Raw genomic sequence first — 21,708 nt, forward strand, 5'->3', positions numbered from 1 at the left:
TTATTTTATGTTCCAAAAAAGTAAAAAAAAAAAATTAACTTCTGGCATATTGCACACTTTTCCCCATTATCATTTATTGTAGCAGCAACAATAATGGATTAGACCCTTTTTACTATTGTAGTGGTACTTATAGGTGTGCAGCGGCAATGTGATATTTTCAAACCAAATAAACAGTCTATTAATATAAAATTAAATCCCCTCATACAATCTAAAACATCTGAAATGTTAAGCACAAAGTAAATTGCCCATCAGCCAATAATTAAGATCAACATTGACAGCAGAATTAAATTCCTTTACCCTTTAAGTAATTTCAGTAGAAGAGTAAAAAGAACTTGAGAAGAAGACATGTTGGATATAAAGCTTGCAGCTATTGCACCTCAACCTTAATGGGTTGATGCTCACTTAGTCTAACCCTTGTGTATGGAAACTGGCATAACCTCCAATATAAATGACTTTTCCTAATAAACTCCTGACATTTTTGAAGCTTAGCACATTAAAATATTTACACTTTTACCCTGTTAATATTGTAATAATTGTCACCATGCCAGAAATTGCCTTTAAAAAACTAAAATAAATTAAGTATAATACTACACCATTTAGGTACACTGTTATTATTCAACCTCAGTAAACATAAAATTAATTGGCAATTAAGCCTGCTTTCTTGTCTTTGTTTCTTCACTAAATATATTTACAATACTGAAACTTTCACATATATTCACATTTATCAAATACAAAAATGCATGTGAAAGGTCACACACAGCTGACTGTGAGATTAGGCTCCCCGAGCCACAACCTTCCCTCAGTTCTTTGGCTCCTTAAAGTCCAGTTTGTTCATTGTTAAAGTCATCATAGGCGGCGTTACTAATCCCGTCAGTGTCTATGTTGTAAGGATTCTCCACAGTTGACTTTGAAGGTTTCCTGAAAACACAAGAAACGGAGAATGTTTCACCTCCGTGAAAGTGATGGGATGACCACGACAGAGGTTTTCAGAAAACAGCACTCACTTCTTACGCTCCCTGACACCAGTTATGATGAGGTAGAGACCCAGTGCCACCACGATGCCCATCACAACACCAAATACCACCAGCCACACCTCCACGGGCTGCTTTATGGGCGGGGCCAGCGTAGGCTGGATACCTACAAACTCGAGCGTCTGGTCATCTAATTGGAAGGCTTCGTTGATTCGACCTCGAGATAACCTTAGAGGGGTAGAGAAATAAGCATCTTATATAAAATCCCTGCAAAAGTTTTATCCATAATTGACAATTGTAGAAAGATATTTTTACATACAGGTGTAACTGTTTTCCTCTGAATTTTGGAAGATTTTCATGTGCTTTCTTCAAAATCTGAACTTTATGTACACAGAGATTAAAAGACCTCTGAAGAATTTGTGAAAGCCCAGCTGATGATGTCCTGACTTTGTGAGCTCCTGATAGGGTAATTCACTACGTTCTGAGTTAAACGGAGGAAACACGCTGCTTCCTTTTGTGACATCATGAAACAAACGAAAAGATGAACCACTGGTTGATCCTTAGGTAAAATTTCCAGATGCCTCAAAGGGCCAAGTTTGTCTGTCTGAATCTTTATATGCCAACATAAATGACAGAGGCAGGTTCCGTGTCCTACAGAGGACAATCTTTTAGTGCAAATAAACTCCAGAATAGAAGCTAGCCTCTTGTGAAGATGCTAGCTGTAGCTGGTAATAGGATGTTGTTGTCCACAGTGAAAGTCATCTGCTGCTGCTGTTGTGGGTTAAAAGGTCACTTTGCTAGGAAAAAGACCCTACTCAAAAAAACAAAAACAAAGCTACATTATTTTTGCAAAAGCAGGTAATGTCTAAACTATAAATACGTTCATGCAGTGACGCCTCCAGAAATGTTTCACAGGAGTGGCCAGATAGAGCCACTGAAACTCTTAGGGTGGCACTGAAACTAAAAGCCATGATTCCAGGATTTTATTCTACTGTTGTAGTAAAGCTGCCTATAGAAAACTATCAGTAAACGCTTGCAAATCTCTTTCGGTTTTTAATGTTTTGTTTTTGTTTTTTTTTTTTTTTTTAATGTTCCTAATGATCTAATGTGCATAGCCTAATAACAGTACAGTTAACATTTTGAGTTGAACAACAATTTATTTTTATTGTGTAATTATATTTAGAATAAGGTGTACATTTATTCATTTATTGGAAAACAAAACAGTTATAGGGGAAAGTAGATACTGGCAGATACAAATAAAAGCACGATAGAAGCTCAGGAAGAGCAGCTGCCTACAATTTACACTGGCCAGTGGGGTGGCCAGGACATGGCACGGGGGGGCATGGCCACCCCTGGCCACCTCCTGGTGGTGCCACTGCATGCATGTAAGGCAGCCTGCCCCCGGAGTATGCTCTAGCAACAATAAACCAAGTTAATTCAGTATAATATTGACGTTTATTTTGGCTTTATGCTAGAAACAGGGCAGTGTAGTCCAACTACTCTGTCCTCTCGACAGAGACGTATAGCTCTCCCTCTCAGGTAGTATGTATGTACATGGAGGGGTGTACACACCGGGAAAGAATATGTAATGGGCCTTATAATCCGGTGAATGTTGAATTAACATCTCAAGATGTCAATCAGGAAGTTAAGGCTTGGGAGACAAATTGGTCTTAAAATTGGAAATTGACCCGAGGCATACTGTCAAATTATTTACTTAGTTACTTAAGGACAAATAGGTCACTGTTTTGGAGTGTCCGTCACAACGCTCTGAGGTAAGCCCAATAGAAAATTTGTGGACAGAGCTGACCTGGTATGTGGGAGCGAGTCTCAGACCAGTTTGGTCAGGATTGATGAGCCAAAACACAGCAAACGTTTGAAAAAACGTACACAGATTAAAATGCGATTCAACCAAATACCAAGAAAATGTATGGAAACTAAATAAAAATAAATGATATGGAAAAAATTACCTTTTGAGTAAATACAAATCATTTTGGTAACCAACACTAACCATTTGATGGCAAATGGTGGGAATAAAAGGTTATGGGCCTCTTTCTTTTTACAAAGTGTGTCAACACCTGGTTATGCCAATAGTCAACTAGATTAGAAGTGTTTCTACTTTATGTTGGTAAGAACATACATCTGTGTGTTGATTAAAATCTGGGTCTTACCTGATTGCCGCTTCCATATCAGACTTGGGAATGTATGCAGAGCGGTTTTCTGGATGGGTGGCCATCATGTAGAAGGAGATCCTGGGCGTCTCCTCAAAGGTGATAATGTGCTCTGTTCTAGTGGGGGAAAGTATAGAAAAACTCAGAGTAAACAACAGGAAGCACAGAGTCCATGTTTTAAAAGGAGCATAGATGATCTTTAATGAGCCGGACACTGACGTGAAATTAAGGTTCTGGTTCTTTTGGCTGTAGTACTGCCTGAGGGCGTAAGCAATGCTGGCCTTGAACAGGAACATCTCGTTGACATTCCAGGGATACTGAAACAGATATATGCAGCGCAGTATTTATGAAGAGACAGACAAAAACCCAGGGTGGACTTTTAGCTCATTGCAGAATATGCTAATACTCACAGCATCGTCCCCCATGGCAGATATCAAACTTATTCTCACTTTAATGGCATTTTCTGAATCTGTGAAAGAAAAATATAGTTCCTAAAAGTAAAAGTAAGGATTTTTTTAAGACATCTTGCATCTTTGGCAATTATGCATCCATAATTACCAAAAGCCAAAGCTTTATATTTAACTACTGACATGGGTAAATAAGACACAGATGAGGGGCTGGGTGTTGAAACCCAGGTGACTACTTAAGAGACAGATGGAGACAAAATCTTTCGGCAAACAAGGTAAAGAAGCACAGAGTCAAATCCTTTTTGGATGATCTTTATTTATTTTACTCACTTGGATCCGCTGTTGTCCTCCAGCCTACAGCCCTGTTGTGTTTCAAGTTATCCTGCTTCAACCAGTCGTGAAGTTTTTTGAAGTAGTCTAACAAGGCCCTGGCATCCATTCTAACATCTCCAGATATTGTTTGCAAAGCCCTGGTCCAGGACTGGGACCTCCCCAGCTCTAACATGTTTCTGCGGCAAAACAACATTAACGATTTTAACATTCCTCCGTGTTTACACACATGTAAACACAGACAATGCATTATTCAGGATGCAAAGACAAACATGAAGTAGGTACCTCAGCTTGGTTCCAGCTTCCTTGGAGCCCGTGATGTCGCATGAGGACAAATCACCAGTGTGACCGGCTGCGTCACACAGCGCTTTCTGGAACTGAAACTGGTAGATGGTTCTTGTAAAATACCTGCAAAGGAACACGCAACACTTTGGCTGTTGAACAGATCGGGTACTGTAGTTGTCAACATAGATGTAATGTATCAATGCTCTTTTATGTGTTATGAAGCCAAAAATAAAAACTGAGAAGTCTTTTTCTTTTCTTTTTTTAAAGCTCAAAAGAATATCTGTTGTGTGTAAAGGTCAGAGCAAGTTCTGCTTTAAAGTTAAAAACAAAAGGATTAAAAAAAGAATAATGATTAAACAATCTTTTTGCCAACAAAGTGGTTAGAAAATCTAGAGAAAAAGTAAAGCCTTTATTTTCAAATCGTACAGATCGTACCTGATGAAGGAGTAGTCCCCAGACACGTGGAACAGAGCAGGTGGGTCGCAGTAAGTTTCATCTCTCGGTACGGGCTCAGCAACTCCCACCAGCTCCCTCCTGATAGGACAACGCTGAATCAGCACTAATACACACTGACAGGCCAGCAGTTGGGCTGGTGCTTTATTGCACAACACCCACTATTGGTATTTTCTCTTAATTTGACTGTATTTCCTTTGCCTATAATCCATAAATTCTCAAATTTTCAGAAAATGGACCAAAGGTAGAGCATCAGTGACAGATGCCCCATCGGTGTCCGCTTACTTCATCTCCCACCAGCGCTTCATCCACTCATCTTTGGGGATATTCCCTGCAAACACCTGCCAGCGCCACTCCTCCAGCATGTAGGTGAAAGGCAGCGTGGCCACAATGGTGAGGGCCTGTTTCAGCAGGAAGTTGATCTCAGTCTCTACAAAACAGAACAGAAAAAAATCACACAAGGGGAAAAGAAAACATCATCTTATCCATAATTTCATGTTCTGAGCTTAATCGGTGCAGGGTTGTGGGAGGGCTGCTGCCTATCTAAAGTGGTCAGTGGATGAGAGGTGGGGTACACCTTGGTCACAAATTGTAATCCAAGGGCAAAACACACAGACACACCTAAAGCCAATTTATAGTGGCCAGTTAAGCTAACGTTAAGGCTTTTGCACATGAGGGGCTTTGTGTGATCATGCAAACTCCACACAGAAAGACCCTGGCCTTTCTAGGGTCATGTTAGTCTGATGCTTCCTGTGTTACTGAAGCTATTTTTAACCTGCGAGCTCTTCAAAGGCAATACGAAAGACTCATTTATTTTGAAGTCATGTGATGACTGGGTTTTACGCTTAAAGTTTCATTATTAAAAAAAAAAAAAACTTTATCTTTGGTCTCTGACCAACTTGAACTCTCAATCAGCTTAATGTACATGTGCATCAACGCTTCGATGACATCTGTGAACGAGAAGTGCAGGTTGAGGCTGTTTATCTTCATTGGTTTCATTCTACTAAACAACCGCTCACATCTCTAATGTTGTTAAAAACCTGCTGACTCTGTGTTTTGGGACGGCATACAGAACGTACCGCTGTCATAAACGAAGTCTGGGGGCAGAAGTCCCAGGGTTTGCAGGTGTTTGGGCGTGGCAGCAGAGAGGGACATGATTTCTCCGACGGCCTCGTGGAAACCCTCGTTAGCTCCGTCCCTCAAAAGGTAGGACAGGTTGCGGTAAGCCATCTGGTACTGGTTGTGACCCATCTCATGGTGCACGGTGAGGAAGTCGTCCATGTTGACCTTGGTGCACATTTTTATCCTGGAGAGACAGCAGCAGAAGTGTTGATGTCAGCAGTTGGACGGGGCGATGCATTTATATCAGGTGAACAGCAGCAATAAAACAATATGAGCAATAAAGGGTTCGAACTGTTTGGCGTAGGGAGTCAAATCAAGAGCAGTGATTTTATGGTGAGCTTTATTTCAGTAATATTTACCCAGACTGATACAAGTTGAGCAATAAAGCACAACATTTTCCGTTTAAGCAAATTTTATCACAGCTGCTGGGGTAATCATCTGCCGTGATATTTCACAATTCAGTCTTTGATTGTCTTTATTGGCGGAAAAGTATGAGTCGGCAACTAATTAACGTCACTTTTCCAACCACTTATATATTTACAGTGCTGGTAAAAAACAGGATGATCGATGGTTACCTTCAAAAGCCAGGAAGACTGGTATCTTAATCTGAACAAATGAGTGTGAGGATGTGCATGCTTTTGACTTTATCCCACCTGAAGTCCTCTCTGTTTCCCATGTCCCAGGCTGTGGGGTGACAGACCACGTTCCGTCCATCGTCGGGCTTCACCAGCATGGAGTTAGTCCAGAAGTTGTCAAACATCTCGTATAACCCCACAGACATAAAGAACTTCTCTGCTTCTTTAAAAAAAAGTGTTTCATTCCAGCCCTGAAATTCAAGTAGACACACGAATGGATGTTTTCACAAGCGGATTTACCTATAGTGTTTTTATTTCACACATAATGATACTGCACCTGCTCCACCATAGTGCTGCTGACATCAATGTCTGGTTTGTCAGGGTAAGGGATCGACAGAGGATACAGGTTGGTCCAGAATCTTCCCCACATGTCACCTGAACAGCCGACACGAATCTGTTAAGATTGTTTGTTTTGTTTTCTCTATTCTTTTTTCTTTTTTTTCTTTTTTTTTGTTCCAGATACTGGGAGTAAATTATCATGTGCTCTTTTAACAGTAGAATACAAAAAGGTCAATAAAATTCAAACCAGGATTATTTTTTAAAAAGTTCAATCTGTTTCATGTTTATGTTCAGTAAATTGGTAGTGATGAACTCTGACCACCAGAGGGAGACAAACCTCACTTCTGAACTACAGTTTGAAACATTTACAAGCTTCCAAAATTCTAAAATTAATTTGGGCGCCCTCTGAAAACCATCACTCACAACAATTAACTGATGCGTCCTTTACATCATCTATGTTTCAATGTATTGCTAGAAGTGCAATACACTTCTAGCATAAGCACTATAATGGTTTACAACTGAGAAGTGATGAATAAAATAAACACGCAAAACATTAGAAATAATTAACAGAGTAAGTGAGTATTTTAGGATAAAGTGTGTATTTCTAAACTGTTTATCAATATTTTCCTTTTTAGAGAATTTCTGACTTTCTAGCACTCAAAGGTTCATGCGAGCTGAGGGGACATTGAGACAATGAATCCTAATGTTCTGCTTTATGGCAGAAGTAGCTGATCATAAACTGCTTTACCCTGAGGCCGGATCAACTCTTTTCTTTTTATCATTGTACTTGAACCCTAAATGATGTTTTTAAAAGTGTTTTTTTTTAAAACGTCTATGTTACCCTGGTCCATACGAACTTTGAACTGCATACTGAGGATAAAACTGCTTCCTGTCACATACAGCAAACAGGACAATTTTGTTGGACTCATATTCCACATAAGGCTTTTATTAAAACATTTAATTTTTTTGTCCAACTAGGTATCAATTGGAAACTTACCGGGACTTATTACATAACTTAAAATAATGTGCTGCAGAAACACTTTGATTTGGGGAAATAGATCTGTTTTTCCTTACTCCAAATATATATATATATATATATATATATATATATATATATATATATATATATATATATATATATATATATATATATATAGTAGTTTTGTTTATTTTCTACATTACTGTCACACATCACATTTTGTGCTTTGGATTTTTTTTGTATGCATGTGTTTCATATAAATATTATTATTTTTTGTTTGTTTTGTATTGTATAGAAGTGGCAGATAGCAAAACGTTTCTTTGGGCAGCAATTGCTGTTCTGTATGTCTTGGTAAAGGCTTAAAAGCCAGAAAATAAAGAATCTATGTTAAAGATTCATCAAATGGCATATTTACAGTTTTTGTGCCTCTATTAGGCCCAATTATGAAATCATAACTGATGCTTAAATCTACCAAGAAGGTGGGCAGGCAGTGGTCCATCTGATTCAATGTGTCCTGGGTAGACCTCCATAAGCTTGGCTCTCACATAGGCATGCAGCTCCTTGTATAGAGGCATGATCTACAAAAGAAATTAAAAATGTGATATTTACAACCATACATCTATTCATGTCGCCACATTGTCAACAGAACGTCCTTCGCATTGTTATTGCTGCAGATTCCTACCTCTTTGTATATTGAACGAACGTCTTCCATCAGCTGATCTCTGGTATACTTGTACTGAACGTCTTCCTCAATGGTCTCATAATTGTATCTCCAATAAGCTCCATAGTCTTCAAACCCTGCAGTGATTGAGACGTTGACACAAACAGATCAAGTTCAAACCCAGGTTTGGCGTAGGTGTGATAAATTTGGGAGAACTGATGCAGATTTCATGTTATGCAGGAATGTAACCAAAAATACCACTGAGGCGGATGTTATGTATCAGGCCTCGGTGAGGACCAACTTATCAGAGGCTGCCATAGGGATTCATCGCATACAACCCAACCTAATCAGCTCTTCCTGTTCTTATCTGTTCTTTATCTTCTCCAACCCACAGTCACTTCGGTTCACCATCAGTTTTGTTCCCTGATATGAATTTTATGGTCTGTTTTCAGTACAAACTCTGAAGGAGTTCCAACATTGATATGTTAAAACCATTCTGCCCCATTTGGGGTTTTTTACCGTTAAGCTTGGCAGCTTCATTCTTCAGGTCCACATAGTCTTCGTACAAAGGCCTCATCTTCTTCCCCACCTCTTTCCTCCAGCCCTCCCACACGTGAAGACGCTCCGCGTAGTTTTTGCTGTTGGCCATCACATGCTCCAGGCCTGGAAACAGTGGAAGACATCAATCAGAGACAGAGCAAAATCAATGTTTAGCTCAAATCTTGTGGCAAATCTTAACAATATTAACAAAAGGTAGGGCATAAATGACTAAAATATGTATTTTTGTGTATTTTTGTGCAAGAAGATTCTAATTTCTGTATTGCTACTGATGTAAACAGCTCTAATGCCTGGGGGCCTTTACTTTTGTCCTCCGCCAGTATCTATTGGTCCAGAAAATGACCTTCTAAAGATTAGAAAATAAATATTATGCATTTTTATATTTATTTTCTCATTCATTTTCATAAGTGCCATTATTAACATATGCCTTAACATACATAGTACATATTTAGAAGTTTTGAAAGTCTTCACTCCCTAAATGCCAGTTTTAGCAAAAACAGATCATGTTGTGGGTTTTTTAAAGACCCATAAAGTTTTAAAATTTTCCTACAAAGGTGGGGGTTGGGTGTGTTTATAGTATTTCACACAAGACAGGGAAATAGATATATAAATAAATTTGTAGTAATAAGTAAATTTAAAAATGCATTTTTCAATTACAGTGAATGGCACAAAGATGGAAACAGATTGCTTTATTTAGTTTTAAAGCGAAATAAAAGGCCTAAAGAAAATAAAAATTCAGACAACTTTTAATGTAACCCGAAACAACCAACTTCCAAACAGGACAGATGCATGCGCCATGCTGACTGATTCTGTGTGGTAACAACATCAAAAAATGCTTCAACAAAGTATTTGTGAATGGATGTAAACACTTCTATTGTTTACTTTTTTTTTTTTTACAGGTTATCGGTCACGTTAAACGCAGAAAAAGTTCTAAAATGAATCATTACATAAAGAAAAACCTGGCATTTTGACAAGGGTGTGTACATTTTTCATACAAATTAACTTATTAATGATGAATCTGTACAGGAAAGGATTGTTTGGACAAGAAAATGGAGACAAACAATGGAAAAAGGAAGACAACATTGGACGAAAGCTGTCCGACAGTGAGCAGAGAAAATCAGGAAAAACAAAAGTAAAAAATGTGAAACAAGAGTTTGGTAAATAAAATACGCAGGAACACACAACAGCTGTTCCCATTGGCTGAGAGACTGGGGCATGACGCAGCTTGTTCTAGGATTATCTTTATGGTGGGTAACATGATGAGCAGTTTTACTTTAACAGGATATAACGTTTATTACGTCATCATACACGTCACATACTAGAAAACTGATGTTTACTATTAATTCAGACTTAGGGTGAGAGTCAATCAGTATACTTTAAAACACAGACCTTGTCTGTAGGGGTAAAGATTTTACAGATTGATCACAGTTTTTTTAAGAGTATCGTCTCACTCTAGGAAGTTTTGTTAATCTATAACTGCATTATCTAACTTTGTCCCCAGCAGGAAGCTACAGGAGCAGATTTTTTTAACAACCGACTGTACCTGGCTCCAAAGTCTCGCACTTAAGGGGGTCGTCAAGCAGGCAAACGGTTGCAGTGCTGTAGATTGTGCTCATCTCGCTCATGGCCTCACTGAGCTGCAGGGAAGATTTCACAGAAAACATTACGGGGGCCGAAAAACAGGCTTTTTAAAAACTGAAAATGTAAGGTATATTTCACTATATTCACAAATGTGAAAGAAATCCTGGTAACATTTGGACAGAAAATCTTACACGTGCAGCTTTGTCCGGAGAAAGCGCTCCAGAACCTTTGTCTTGTAAAGAGATTAGCTGTAATTTAATCTGCGGGTCCTTTATTTGGTCGATGGGATATTTAAGGGATTCCTCTGAGGCCTGGCTGTAGAAAGCGCTCCAGATTTGGCCCTGCTCTGACTACAAGGAGCAACAACAGACATCAATCAGCAACTTTCTACAAAACTGGTCCGTAGCAGCAAAAACGAATCTTGACCCACCAATTTGTCCGAGTTCTCCTGGCTGATGTCGGTGTTGTAGGCCCATGATGCCAGTGAGTACTGGTACATCTTCTCGCTGGCATTCTGGTCAAACCTCTCCAGGAACGCCCTCGCCTCTGACTCCACATCCACCGCAGCGACCAGGGAAACAGCCGAGAACACGGCCAGAAGCCTTACGAGAGTCCCGGCAGGCATCGTGGCTTCTTCTGGTCCATCCACACACAATGTGACTCTGAGGAGGAAGCTCACTGTACACTTATGCAGTTTTAATAACTGTCTGAGCTGCCTTGGCCTTTGGACGGCAGAGCCATAACAAGGGGTGTTTCTGAGTTTTCATTTACAGATATGATGTGAACATTCAGTGCCACTGGGCTGTCCTCACATAACAAAGAGTCTGTGTCATACTTTCGTGCCTTGTCAGCTATAAACTAGACATATCTCTTTCTGGAAGGCTATGTTAGTTTAGCATGTGGTGACCGCTTCTGATAAAACGTCACACCGAACCTTTTCAACCTCTCAGCATGATGAATCAAAATGTTTTGGTGCAAAATCCAGTCCTGATGCTTTTCGTCTCAAAGCAGGAGGACTTGTTTCATTTTGAACAACAAAAACACGAACAACAGAAAAAAAATACAAATGGAAAAAAAGACAAAAAAACGAGTTAAGTGTAAATAAGTTTTATGTAAAGACTATTAAATACAAAAATCCATTTTAAATAATGGAGTCCGAATAAGGAAGAATATGATTAATAGAAGCTACTTTTTAAACTTAATGCATATCCAAAAAAAAATGGATTGTATTTTATTTCTAATTTACTGAGTTTTTATGTTTTCTACTTAAGTATATTTGGGATAGATTCTTGTTTTATTTGAAAGACAATTGATAACAATACTATATTATGTTAAGAAAATAAAACATTTACTGATTCTACTAGTGCTGAGCAATTTGGGGAGAAAGATATCAGGAAAGCAGGGGAAAGAATTACTTAAGATGATTAACAATGATTCTTATCTGGCAGCATTTCCAGCATGAAACTAAAGTCATGCACTGTTATAGGTTCTAAGTACTGATAAGAAATGAGGCCAAAGTTCAATACTATCAAGTACAGCTTGAAAGAGCTTTTATCTAATGATCATTAAATTTATGTTGTTCAAAACATTCAATAAACTGAAATAAGCATAAAGATGACCAGTACTCAGCTGTAAGAGCAACATAACAACCATCCAGTCTGTCTTTCCTTTCAAAGGCACTGATTGTCAGAAACTAAATTTACTGTAAGTAAATAAATAAACAAACAAATAATCAACTACTTGGAATAACTAAAACAAGAAGCAACTTCGATATGGAAAACTTGGGAGACGTCAATTGGATCCAACAGTGCCCTCCTGTGGACATGGTTAGGGATTACAGGTAAATTTAGACCATATTATAAGAACCTATGAAGCAACTCACCCTTCTGCAACTGGAATTAATTTAAAAAGACAACGGGATGAGAAAGTTCTTTCAACATACTCAATATGACTTAAATGTCCTTTTGTAAAATAAATAAATATATATATATATAAAAAGCATAACTCCAAAGTTTGGCTTAGATAATAATATGAGAAATATACAATGATTTAATTATTATTATTATTATTATTATTATTATTATTATTATTATTATTATTATTATTATTATTATTATTATTATTACGTTTGAAAACACTGCAACCAATTAACTTTGACATCAACTGCAGCACACATAGAACAACAATAAATACTTTATCCAACAACTACTAGAAAGATCTGCTAACATTTTTTACAGATTTTTGGTGTTTACGTGTGACATATCTGCTAATTTAGCATGATTTACTTAAACTTGCATTATTTAGGACATGTTTTATCTTTATTGTACGACTGTATAGGTTTTTACCTTACTAACTAATCTCTTTGTTAGTTTATTGTATCTTGGTTCACTCTGTTTTGATGTTACTTTGCTGATTATATGTAATTAGTTAAATATTTTTCTTCTATTCTTCTTTTTGTTATTTTTTGTGCAAAATGGTTTGTTATGTAGATAGACCTTACTTTACATTTAGAAACACACTTGATAAAATAAAAATTCTAACTTTCATAAACCTTATGTCGGGAAAAACACACTTAATCGGGGGATTAGGAGGATGGACTCTGTTAGGGTTGAAGACGAATGGTTGTTTGGTTCACCTTTGAAATAGACGTTCATGGACTGAAAACAAAACTGTATCTGGAAGATATAATAATAAAAGTTTCATCCGTTTGCATGACTCAGACCAAAAGTTTCACTTGCTTTCAGAAGTTGAAAATGATCAGGATAAAGTGCAAAAAAAAAAAAAAGTTCTTCGTGAACATTTGACACTTGGTGACCATGCAGCAAGCAAAGTAAGGAAAGCCAAACATTTGTTTTTTTAAAACACAGCAGAGTTAGGGCAATGACAAGTTCCTGTCAGTCTGCAGTGACTCAAATTTGCTGCAACTGCAAGTTCACTGCAGAGATGTCTATAAACAGCCTGAGCCCAGGGGCTATAGGCTAATCAGTGCAAATAAATCAGACAATGAGCAGGCTTAGTATCCTGGAAAACTCCATTCAGCAGAAAAAGAAAAACTCTGCTCAATGAACTTCTTTTAGCGACAGCTAACTCCATGTGAACTTTTCGGGCAAGTTGCTATTTGAAAAAAAAGGAACCATGAGCAGCTGAGTTGCTGACACACTGTGTTACTTTAGAACACTGTTGTTTTCTGTAGCCTTAGTCCATCTATCTTTCTATTCTGCTCTTATTTAGTTTCAGAAAGGAGACTCGTCTACAGCACATGTGGCCCATTGCCGTCTTCGTAAATAAACTGTTTTTAACTATTCTTTCAGCTGGTTACAAAAACAAACCAGTGCCTCAGTGTATCCAGGGAGGAAAACATCAATAAAAGATCAATAAAAGAAGGATGTTACATTATGAAGTTAGTCAGTCAGAATAGTTAGCAAATATTATTTTTTTTGTCGCATGTGGAAGTTTAACAGCATTAAGGGCATTTATTAAATAAAATTATTTAGATTAAATTAAAAACATAGTATTTTTTTGCAGTTATGTTTTCGCTAAGATTGAACAATGTAATGTTCTTTTTATTATTATTATTTTTAACAGCCATATTTTGTTCGTTGTGTTTTTATGTTTAAGGTCATTTGCGTTTTGGCTTATTGGGAGATTTCTGTGTTTTGTAAATATTCTGAGTTTTTAGCCTTAATCATTCTTTTTTCTGTTTTTTTTTTCTTCAAGATTACCATTATCATCATAGTTATCGTCATGTTACCCAGGCAGAGTAATTTTACTCAATGTCTGTGTTTCCCTTTCCCCCCATTTCTTCCATTAGCTTTCCTCGGTGTCTCCAGTGTCCCTCTCAGCCACTAAATCAGTCCCACTTATTTCTCGTTCCACTAATCAGCCTTCTAGTATTTATTACCTTCACTCCTACCCATGGCTGGGACGTTTGTTCTTCTCCATCTTTTATCTCTGTCGTCTCCCAGACTCATGGGGCTATTTTGTCCTGTTTTCGTCACTCATTCGTGGTTTATTTTCTGGTTTGTTTTTTTTGGACTCTTGCTTCCTTAAAGTTTTTTTTTTTTTGTTCATAGCTGCTTGCCTGCCTCTGTATTTGCTGATTGGGTCCACTTTAATTTTAGGATAACGTGGCTCTAAAATGTGTACACAACGCTTTTAAAATGCCCATTTTTTTTGTGTCGTAAAATGCTTTTTCCACTTTTCAACTGGAACGCAAACATATTTTTAGGAGATAATTATTTTTTAATGGCTGTAATTACCTAGCTGCATACCCTTAAACTAATACTTAGAAGCATCTGTTGATTCAAATTCAGGAATCAGTTTTCTTCGGTTCACACCTGAGGTCAGTAACTTTGAATCTGATTATCTGCAATAAAATCCCAGCTGGGTGGCTTTCCCCTTGTGCGCATTGTTTATTTAAAGTACCAGTTTTCAGAGGTTTAGCAAAAAGATCAGAATTATCTCATCGTGCAAGTTTCCACAGCCTTCTTTATATTGGCACAGTACAGACAGTCATCAATTATCAGAGAGAATATGAGACAACACTATCATAAAAAACTGGATGTTTCCACGGATTAATTGAAAATAAAAGATAGGAAGTGTTCGAGGGAGGAGGCCAAGAGGCAGACAGCAACATTTATTAGCTGCAGGAATTTTCAGTAGGTGCAGAATGTGCTGTACGTGTGCCGACAATCTTCTGGACTCACCTTTAAAGGTCTCAAACTCCAGTCTTTGAGGGCTGATGTCCTGGAACTCCTAGATGCATCCTTAGTTCATCATACCCGAGTCAGACGGGTGAATTAACTCCTCAACATGAAGTCAAGTCCAATAGAGTCCTGTTAATTATCTGATTAGTTAATCTAGAAGCAATGAAGCAGAAATACATCCAAACGTTGCATGCCAGCATCCATCAGGGTCTGGTGTGCAATCTCAGAGTAGGTTTTGGAGGTGGAAACCTCTTCCTCTAAGACGAGCATTGATGCCTGGCTAAAATGGTCCCACACCTTGTGGGCAGTTGCTGCATAAAGGTCAGCAGCGTCATACTTCAATGCTCTCATGTTTCTACCACTGCCAACAGTTACGGACACAATGGACAGGTTTGAAAGATTTATTGAAAGCAATGTACAGGGGGAAGGTCTTCTGGGTTTCCAGGGATCCTGGATGGACGCTGGGGAGGACCGGTCAGGGTCTTTGGTGTGGATAATGAAATGATGAACAACGATGAGAAAACAGATGGAGGAAGTCCAGGAGGAGGTGAGCACATCAGTAGAATCTGAGTTTGGCAGGTGACGGTGAACGGAGGGTGTGGTAATGCCGTCTCTTTGTTTCCTTTCATCCAGGAATGGCGTTTGGATGAGCGGAGAGAGCCGCTGGAGTACAGTGAACTCGTTGTCCTTTTTTAGAAACCAATTTGTGATGATTTGAGCTTTGTGGCATGGTGGATTATCCTGCTGGAAGTACTGCAGTCATAAAAAGGATCAGCATGGTCAGCAACAATACTCAGGTAGGTTGCAGCATTTAAACAATGCTCAGTTGGTACCAAGGAGCCCAAAGCGTGCCCAGAAAATATCCCCCACACCAGTACACTCTCACCAACATCATTCTGTAAGGCACAGATCCATGCTTTGTTGTTGATTTGTTTTTAACGACCATATCATGTGAATGTCACAGCCGAAATCAAGGCTCGGAAGACCAGGTAACGTCTTCCATTGGTTACTGTCCAGTTTCAGTGAGCCTGTGGGAACTGTAGCCTTGGTGTTCTTGGTTGTAGTGCCGCCTGGTGTGGCCCTCTGCTGCTGTGGCCCCTCCACTTCAAGTTTTAGTGTGCTGTGTTCTGAGACGACGTTTAAACAAGCGATCACCTGCGCTACTGTTACTTTCCTCTAATTTTCAACCATTATTACCTGAAATCTGACATCAGTGAGATCTTTGAAAGCTTTTTCTTACCAAACGTTTTTCTTCTTTTCGGTCCACTTCGTGTAAACATGAGATTTAACCATGCTATGTTCAAAGTCACTTGGACATGGACTTGAACTCCAAGCATGAACTGATGCTTGGTGTCATCTTCAGTGAGTCCTCTTTACCATGTCTAAATGCATTGAGTTGCTGCCATGCAGATGTGCCCAATAAAATGGCCAGTGAGAGTATAGTCCCTCATTACTTGATACAAATGCTTCATATTTAGTCTAAACTCCCCAACGTCACTAAAATTCCTTTACAAAACTGAAAGTTAGTTTTGAGAATCAAATTTGCTGTCTTCTTACTTCTTTTTTTATTACATATTGTGTGTTTTTAACATATAAATCAGTCTATCCAAACCAGCTGGTAATCTCCCTAATCAGAGGTAATTAAGGTCATCTTCATCATTGAAACTTTGTCACCATTCCCCAGCCACAGACATCCACATCTCCGTGTTTTACCTCAGTCGACTCCCTCATCTTCACAGTGTGAACGCTCTTCAGGCCATGGATACAAGCCGCGTCAATAACCTGAAAATAACTAGAACGTCGCCGGAAAGGAAGAAAATGGCCTAGAAAATAAAGGTTACATAGTAAAAGAACAAGCAAGATATAATTATGGTTTAGCATGATATAATGTATATAATATATAATCATAACCTTAGAAATTCTGCTCATATGACTGTTTTATGACTTACAGCGTTTACATTTTGTTTGCAAGCACATCTCCTGCTAGTCTCCACCTTATTTTGAAACAGCGCAGCGTCTCCCTCCTTTGCGCTATGGCAGAATTGATGCTGCACGGAGGCAACCCATGATCGCAGACTCAACACGCATCCTCACACCACTGACCTGGGCTGAGCTGTGTCCTGGATGTGTGTGCGTGTGTGTGCATGTGTGTGAGCGGGAGTGTGAGTGAGATCCCCAGAAACGAGCGGCAGGATGGGGGACCTCAAGGAGAATCTGGGAACTTTGGATTGACGCCCGGGGATAACGCGCCGTCGGCCTGAACCTCGTCGGGCTTCTCGTGGATTTTATACATTTGGATGTTGTCTCCCCGTTTTTACCTTTTCCTTTCAGGCAGTGGGGATTTACACTTGGCTCGCAGTCTCTGTTATTTTTGGCGAACAAAATGCCATTGGCCAAAAGGATTGTGGAGCCGCAGCTTCTGTGCAGACACCAGATCCCCAACGATGAAGATGTGCTTTTCGAGGATCTGTGTGCCATCAGCAATGTGGTTCTCTCGCGGACCTTGCGACAGCTGTCCGACCTGGCACGGCATGCGTGCTCTTTATTTCAGGAGCTGGAAAACGACATCATGAGCACCAACCAGCGTGTCTGGGTCCTTCAGAACAAAATAGGCCAGATCCAGCAGACTGCCAGTGCCCTGGACCCGAAAAAGGAGGCAGTGCGTAAGTAGACCACCACAACTCTCGAGCTGCGAGCTTTTTTTTTCTTTTATTAACAAAAGAGAGCCAAATCTCCTTTATGTCATGCTTTTATTAATTCACATCACATGTGTCCCTTCATGCTGCGAAGGGAGCCCACCTCTAGATACATTTTACCCATCTGCACGCACGCATACGCGGCCACGCACTCACTACCCCCCTTCACCCACACCGCCCCAAATTGAAATATGTCACACGGCTGCTGTTCACATCCCACCCTAAAGTAACACCGATAAGCATTTTCAAAGTGCAGGATGGGTTGAATGCTCATTTATTTGGCCGTTCAGACGTGTGTGTGTGTGCGCGCGCGTGTGTGTGTGCGCGCGCGCTCTCTGAGGCTGGCAGCGCGAACGGAGCGGAGGGGCGTGTGTTGCCGCTGCATTGGCTCACCATCACTGCGGGTAGCGCACACCTGAAGCATGTTCCGGGCGCCGCTTTCCGCTGCGCGAAGGCCAAGGCTCTGCCGCGCATGGAGTGAAGATGTGAAGTTGTGGATCGGTTGTCTTTTAAAAAATATCGAAAAATGTTGTGCGGTTTTTTTCTCTCTCTCTCTCGGTGTGTTTGTGTATGTGATCGTGAAAAGAGATTTTCTCAGGCGACTCCCCGTGCGCCAAACCCACCCTTTCCACATGCGGCGGCACCGACACAGCGTCGGTAACGAACCTAAATGTCCATGTTGCTGGGTAAATATAAACAGCATCATTGCCAGATCGCCCCGATAGCCTGACAACAGTGGATCTTCGCTGCTGCTGGGCCGATCACGTAAAAAGCGGGATTGGCAGCGACGAGCGACTCGTTGCAATGCATTGTAACAGCGCGTTCTGCACGCCTGCTACATATTATTTATGTTCTCTGCAGTGCCTCTAGCCTTTCTCTGTAGATTTGAGAGGATCAGTGTCCAGCCCTGTGCAGCAGTCTTCTCTCTGCTGTGGCACATCATAATCTGGGACAAGAAAAAAAAAAAAAAAAAACAGCATTTTGGGCCTAAAGTGACTAGGTTTATGAGTTGCCCTCTTTCAGATGTAAAGCCGTCGCACACAGGAGCATAAGTGAGGCAGCCATGTCTTCATCACTGCTTGCTCTGTTTAGACTTTGCTTTAGATCTGAGTGAATGCGACTGTGGCGGTGAGGGAAGGACACACGCACTTGCAAATAAATTGCTTGACTTTTTTTTAAATTCTGTTCCAGCAACACTTCAAAGATCTCTCCAAACACACCGTGGTATTCTCTCTCACCGGCAAAGCTCAATTCAGAAATCTGTCAATCTAGCACTTGTTGATTTTTAGGAAGCCCTATAATGTTTATTAATCAAGGAGATTGTGTTTATTTGTCAGTGTGGTCACGGCATATAAAACAATTATCACTCAGCAGCTGCTTTGTACTGCCCCTCTTAGATATGCAAACATCCTATTTCTGTACTATTTCTCTCTAAAACAAACTTTAATAAAAGGCAGCCTTGAAGACAGGTGAACCTCATTCAAAATTAATTTCAAATTATACCAGTTCATCCCAAAATAATCCAGTCATATAATCATTTTTAGATGCAGATTCCTACAATCCAATTCAAACATAACATATACCTCATCCATCCATCCATCCATCCATCCATCCATCCATCCATCCATCCATCCATCCATCCATCCATCTATCCATTATCTTCCACTTACCCGATATCGGGTCATGGGGGCTACAGGTCCAGGAGAGAAACCCACACATTCTTCTCCCCAGCGACATCCAGCTCATTCTGGGGGATTCCAAGGTGTTCCCTAGCCAGATGGGATGTATAGTTCCTCTAGCGAGTTCTGGGTCTTCCCTGGATTCTACCCCAATGGGACGCGCCCGGAAAACCCCCAAAGGGAGGAGCCCTGGTGACATTTTATGTCCCTATAGCCAGTTTATACCACCAGGGATTAGCACACCAAGGCCCCCACCCTTGCTTGCCACCTAGCTTGCTTTGTACCCAATCCCAATGGGCATCCTGTAGCTTCTTCGGGCTGAGCCCTGCCAAGCCGCAGGAGCCAAGGCTCCACGACCATGCACTCACTAGTGATTGCATGGCGGGCTGCACAGTGGTGCAGTTGGTAGCACTGTTGCCCTGCAGCAAGAAGGTCCTGAATTCAAACCCTGGTGCGGTGTATTTCTGCATGGAGTTTGCATCTGTGGGTTCTCTCTGGGTACTTTTTCTTCCTCCAACAGATCAAAAACATGTCTGATAGGTTAACTGGTCTTTCTGAATTGCCCTTAAGTGTGAGCGTGTGTGTGCATGATGGTTTGTCCTGTAGGTCTCTGTGTACCCCGCCTCTCGCCCAGTGGGTGGATGGATTTGATGGTGTGTCATCTATGAAGTTCTTGCTGACTGTACTGAGTCGTTGACTTTGAAGCATGTGGTGACAGTGGAGAGGAACCGCTCCAGGAGAACCCAGCTTAGTACAATTGAGAAGACAGGAAAGTGAGGAGAAAAAAACAAAACACTGGTCAAAGGCAATGAAAGCTCAACTGACGATATGCAGTGATGCTGTGATAATAAATTTGCAGGACATTGTTCAGCCCTGATTTTCTGAGTTAAAGATAACTCACTGACTGTGTCCAGTAGTTGAATTGCTGTCTCCTTTGTTTGGACTGCCTTTGTTGGTGAGCGTTATCTGGTTTGTTTATGGAAGAATATTTTACCAAGGGAGTTATGAAGACAGCTCCGTTTAAAAAACAAACAAACTTTGCAATAGTGAATGTATTAATTAGCAATGTGCCTCATTGAGAAGGGGTTTGGAGTTGCCTTAAATAGCAGAGATTTTTATCTGAGCCTGTCTGTGTAACACTTTTTACAATGTGTATTTATGTTGCTGATGATAAAACTTCCTATAATTCAAAATAATTACACATAAGTTATGTGTAAAGATCTAGCTCTACTTACTGTCCCTCTATCACTATTAGTTTCACTGAATTATTTCCAGGCTATTATTTTTCAGGCTTATTGACTTTGTTTAACTAATTATGTGACCTATGAAGGTAATTGGCTGCAGCAACACTTTTTAGGGGCTTAATATGGCAGCGTGTGTAGATAAATATGCACATGCCATTTTTCAGTTTTTTATTTTATTTTAATATATTTTCTCATTTCACTTCACCAACTTAGACAATTCTGTGTGGATAAAACAACATAAAAAAAACATTTAAATTACAGGTTGGAACGAAATGGGTAAAAAGCCGAGGGGGTGAATACATTTGTAAGGCATTCTATGCCATTACGGTATCAGGTGGCATCCATTCCCATGCAAACCTCAATATTAGTTTGAGACTCAGTGTCAGTGACAGCAGAGTTTCCCCACCTGATTGTAGAGAGTATCAAGATTCAAGGCAGTCAATATGGTGCTAACTTGGATTAAGCCCCCACAAGGCAGCAGGCAGTGTTCAGATGGTGCTCAAACTGTTTGTGTCTGTCACGTTCATGGGAAAATGTGTTGTGTGGGACAGTAATCAAAACAGTCTGCTCTAGTAGTTATCTGTCTACGATATTAACATTGGCTAGTTTGAGGATTTTCTGTGCAATACTTATATGGTTTAAACATTATCTGTGTTATTCATTCATATGTGTCCTAGACCTCAGTTCTTTAAGGGCACATATATCATTATTTTCACACCTTTAACTTTAGAGTTTGTTGCTCCCACTGGTTCTATTCAGTCCCAGCTTTAAAACTGAGAAACATGTAAAACAGCATGAAAGAAAAACTGCGAGCATAAGGCAGCTGAGAACATAGTTGAAGGTTTTAGAAGAAGATGTTTTGCTAGGAAGGCCAAACTCGGGCATCAGATCTTAGTGCGTTGTCTGTCCAAGAGAATAGTAGTAATAGCAAAGTCCCCCGCTTAAATTTCAGTT

General features: G+C 39.9%; 2 protein-coding genes across 5 annotated transcripts in view; one reads left to right on the forward strand and one right to left on the reverse strand.

The window, feature by feature from the left end:
- Positions 1–54: 54 nt before the first annotated feature.
- Positions 55–16,244, reverse strand: ace2 (angiotensin I converting enzyme 2). 2 transcript variants are annotated; one of them, XM_021322522.2, is made up of 19 exons: positions 15,136–16,244; positions 10,860–11,091; positions 10,621–10,779; positions 10,392–10,485; positions 8,810–8,953; positions 8,312–8,427; positions 8,102–8,207; positions 6,649–6,746; positions 6,390–6,562; positions 5,694–5,920; positions 4,900–5,044; positions 4,597–4,695; positions 4,162–4,284; positions 3,877–4,055; positions 3,550–3,608; positions 3,359–3,456; positions 3,140–3,256; positions 1,005–1,199; positions 55–918 (listed from the first exon to the last, which is right to left on the reverse strand). In XM_021322522.2, exons 2-19 carry the CDS (start codon positions 11,052–11,054, stop codon positions 816–818), a joined length of 2,430 nt encoding a protein of 809 aa, XP_021178197.2. In that variant the 5' UTR covers positions 11,055–11,091; positions 15,136–16,244; the 3' UTR covers positions 55–815. The 2 variants fall into 2 exon arrangements, with proteins under 2 accessions (XP_021178197.2, XP_021178198.2); XM_021322523.2 differs by lacking the exon at positions 15,136–16,244 and having other exon boundaries at positions 10,860–11,463.
- A 909-nt stretch (positions 16,245–17,153) lies between these two features.
- Positions 17,154–21,708, forward strand: part of nhsb (Nance-Horan syndrome b (congenital cataracts and dental anomalies)) — a 63,830-nt gene continuing 59,275 nt past the window's right edge. For all 3 annotated transcript variants that reach the window (XM_036136111.1, XM_036136112.1, XM_036136113.1), the window contains exon 1: positions 17,154–17,798. In XM_036136111.1, the coding sequence (XP_035992004.1) occupies positions 17,519–17,798 (280 nt within the window). In that variant the 5' untranslated portion in view covers positions 17,154–17,518. The remainder of the gene's footprint in view (positions 17,799–21,708) is intronic.

The sequence above is a fragment of the Fundulus heteroclitus genome, chromosome 4, assembly GCF_011125445.2.
Source record: "Fundulus heteroclitus isolate FHET01 chromosome 4, MU-UCD_Fhet_4.1, whole genome shotgun sequence".
NCBI lineage: Eukaryota > Metazoa > Chordata > Actinopteri > Cyprinodontiformes > Fundulidae > Fundulus > Fundulus heteroclitus.

Coding starts and splice junctions, on each gene's coding strand:
- ace2 (XM_021322522.2), bottom strand. CDS start 11,054: ATGCCTGCCGGGACTCTCGTAAGGCTTCTGGCCGTGTTCTCGGCTGTT. Junction 6,563..6,648: donor GCAGCACTATGGTGGAGCAG/GTGCAGTATCAT, acceptor CTTGAATTTCAG/GGCTGGAATGAAACACTTTT. Junction 3,257..3,358: donor AACCAGAACCTTAATTTCAC/GTCAGTGTCCGG, acceptor TTCCCCCACTAG/AACAGAGCACATTATCACCT.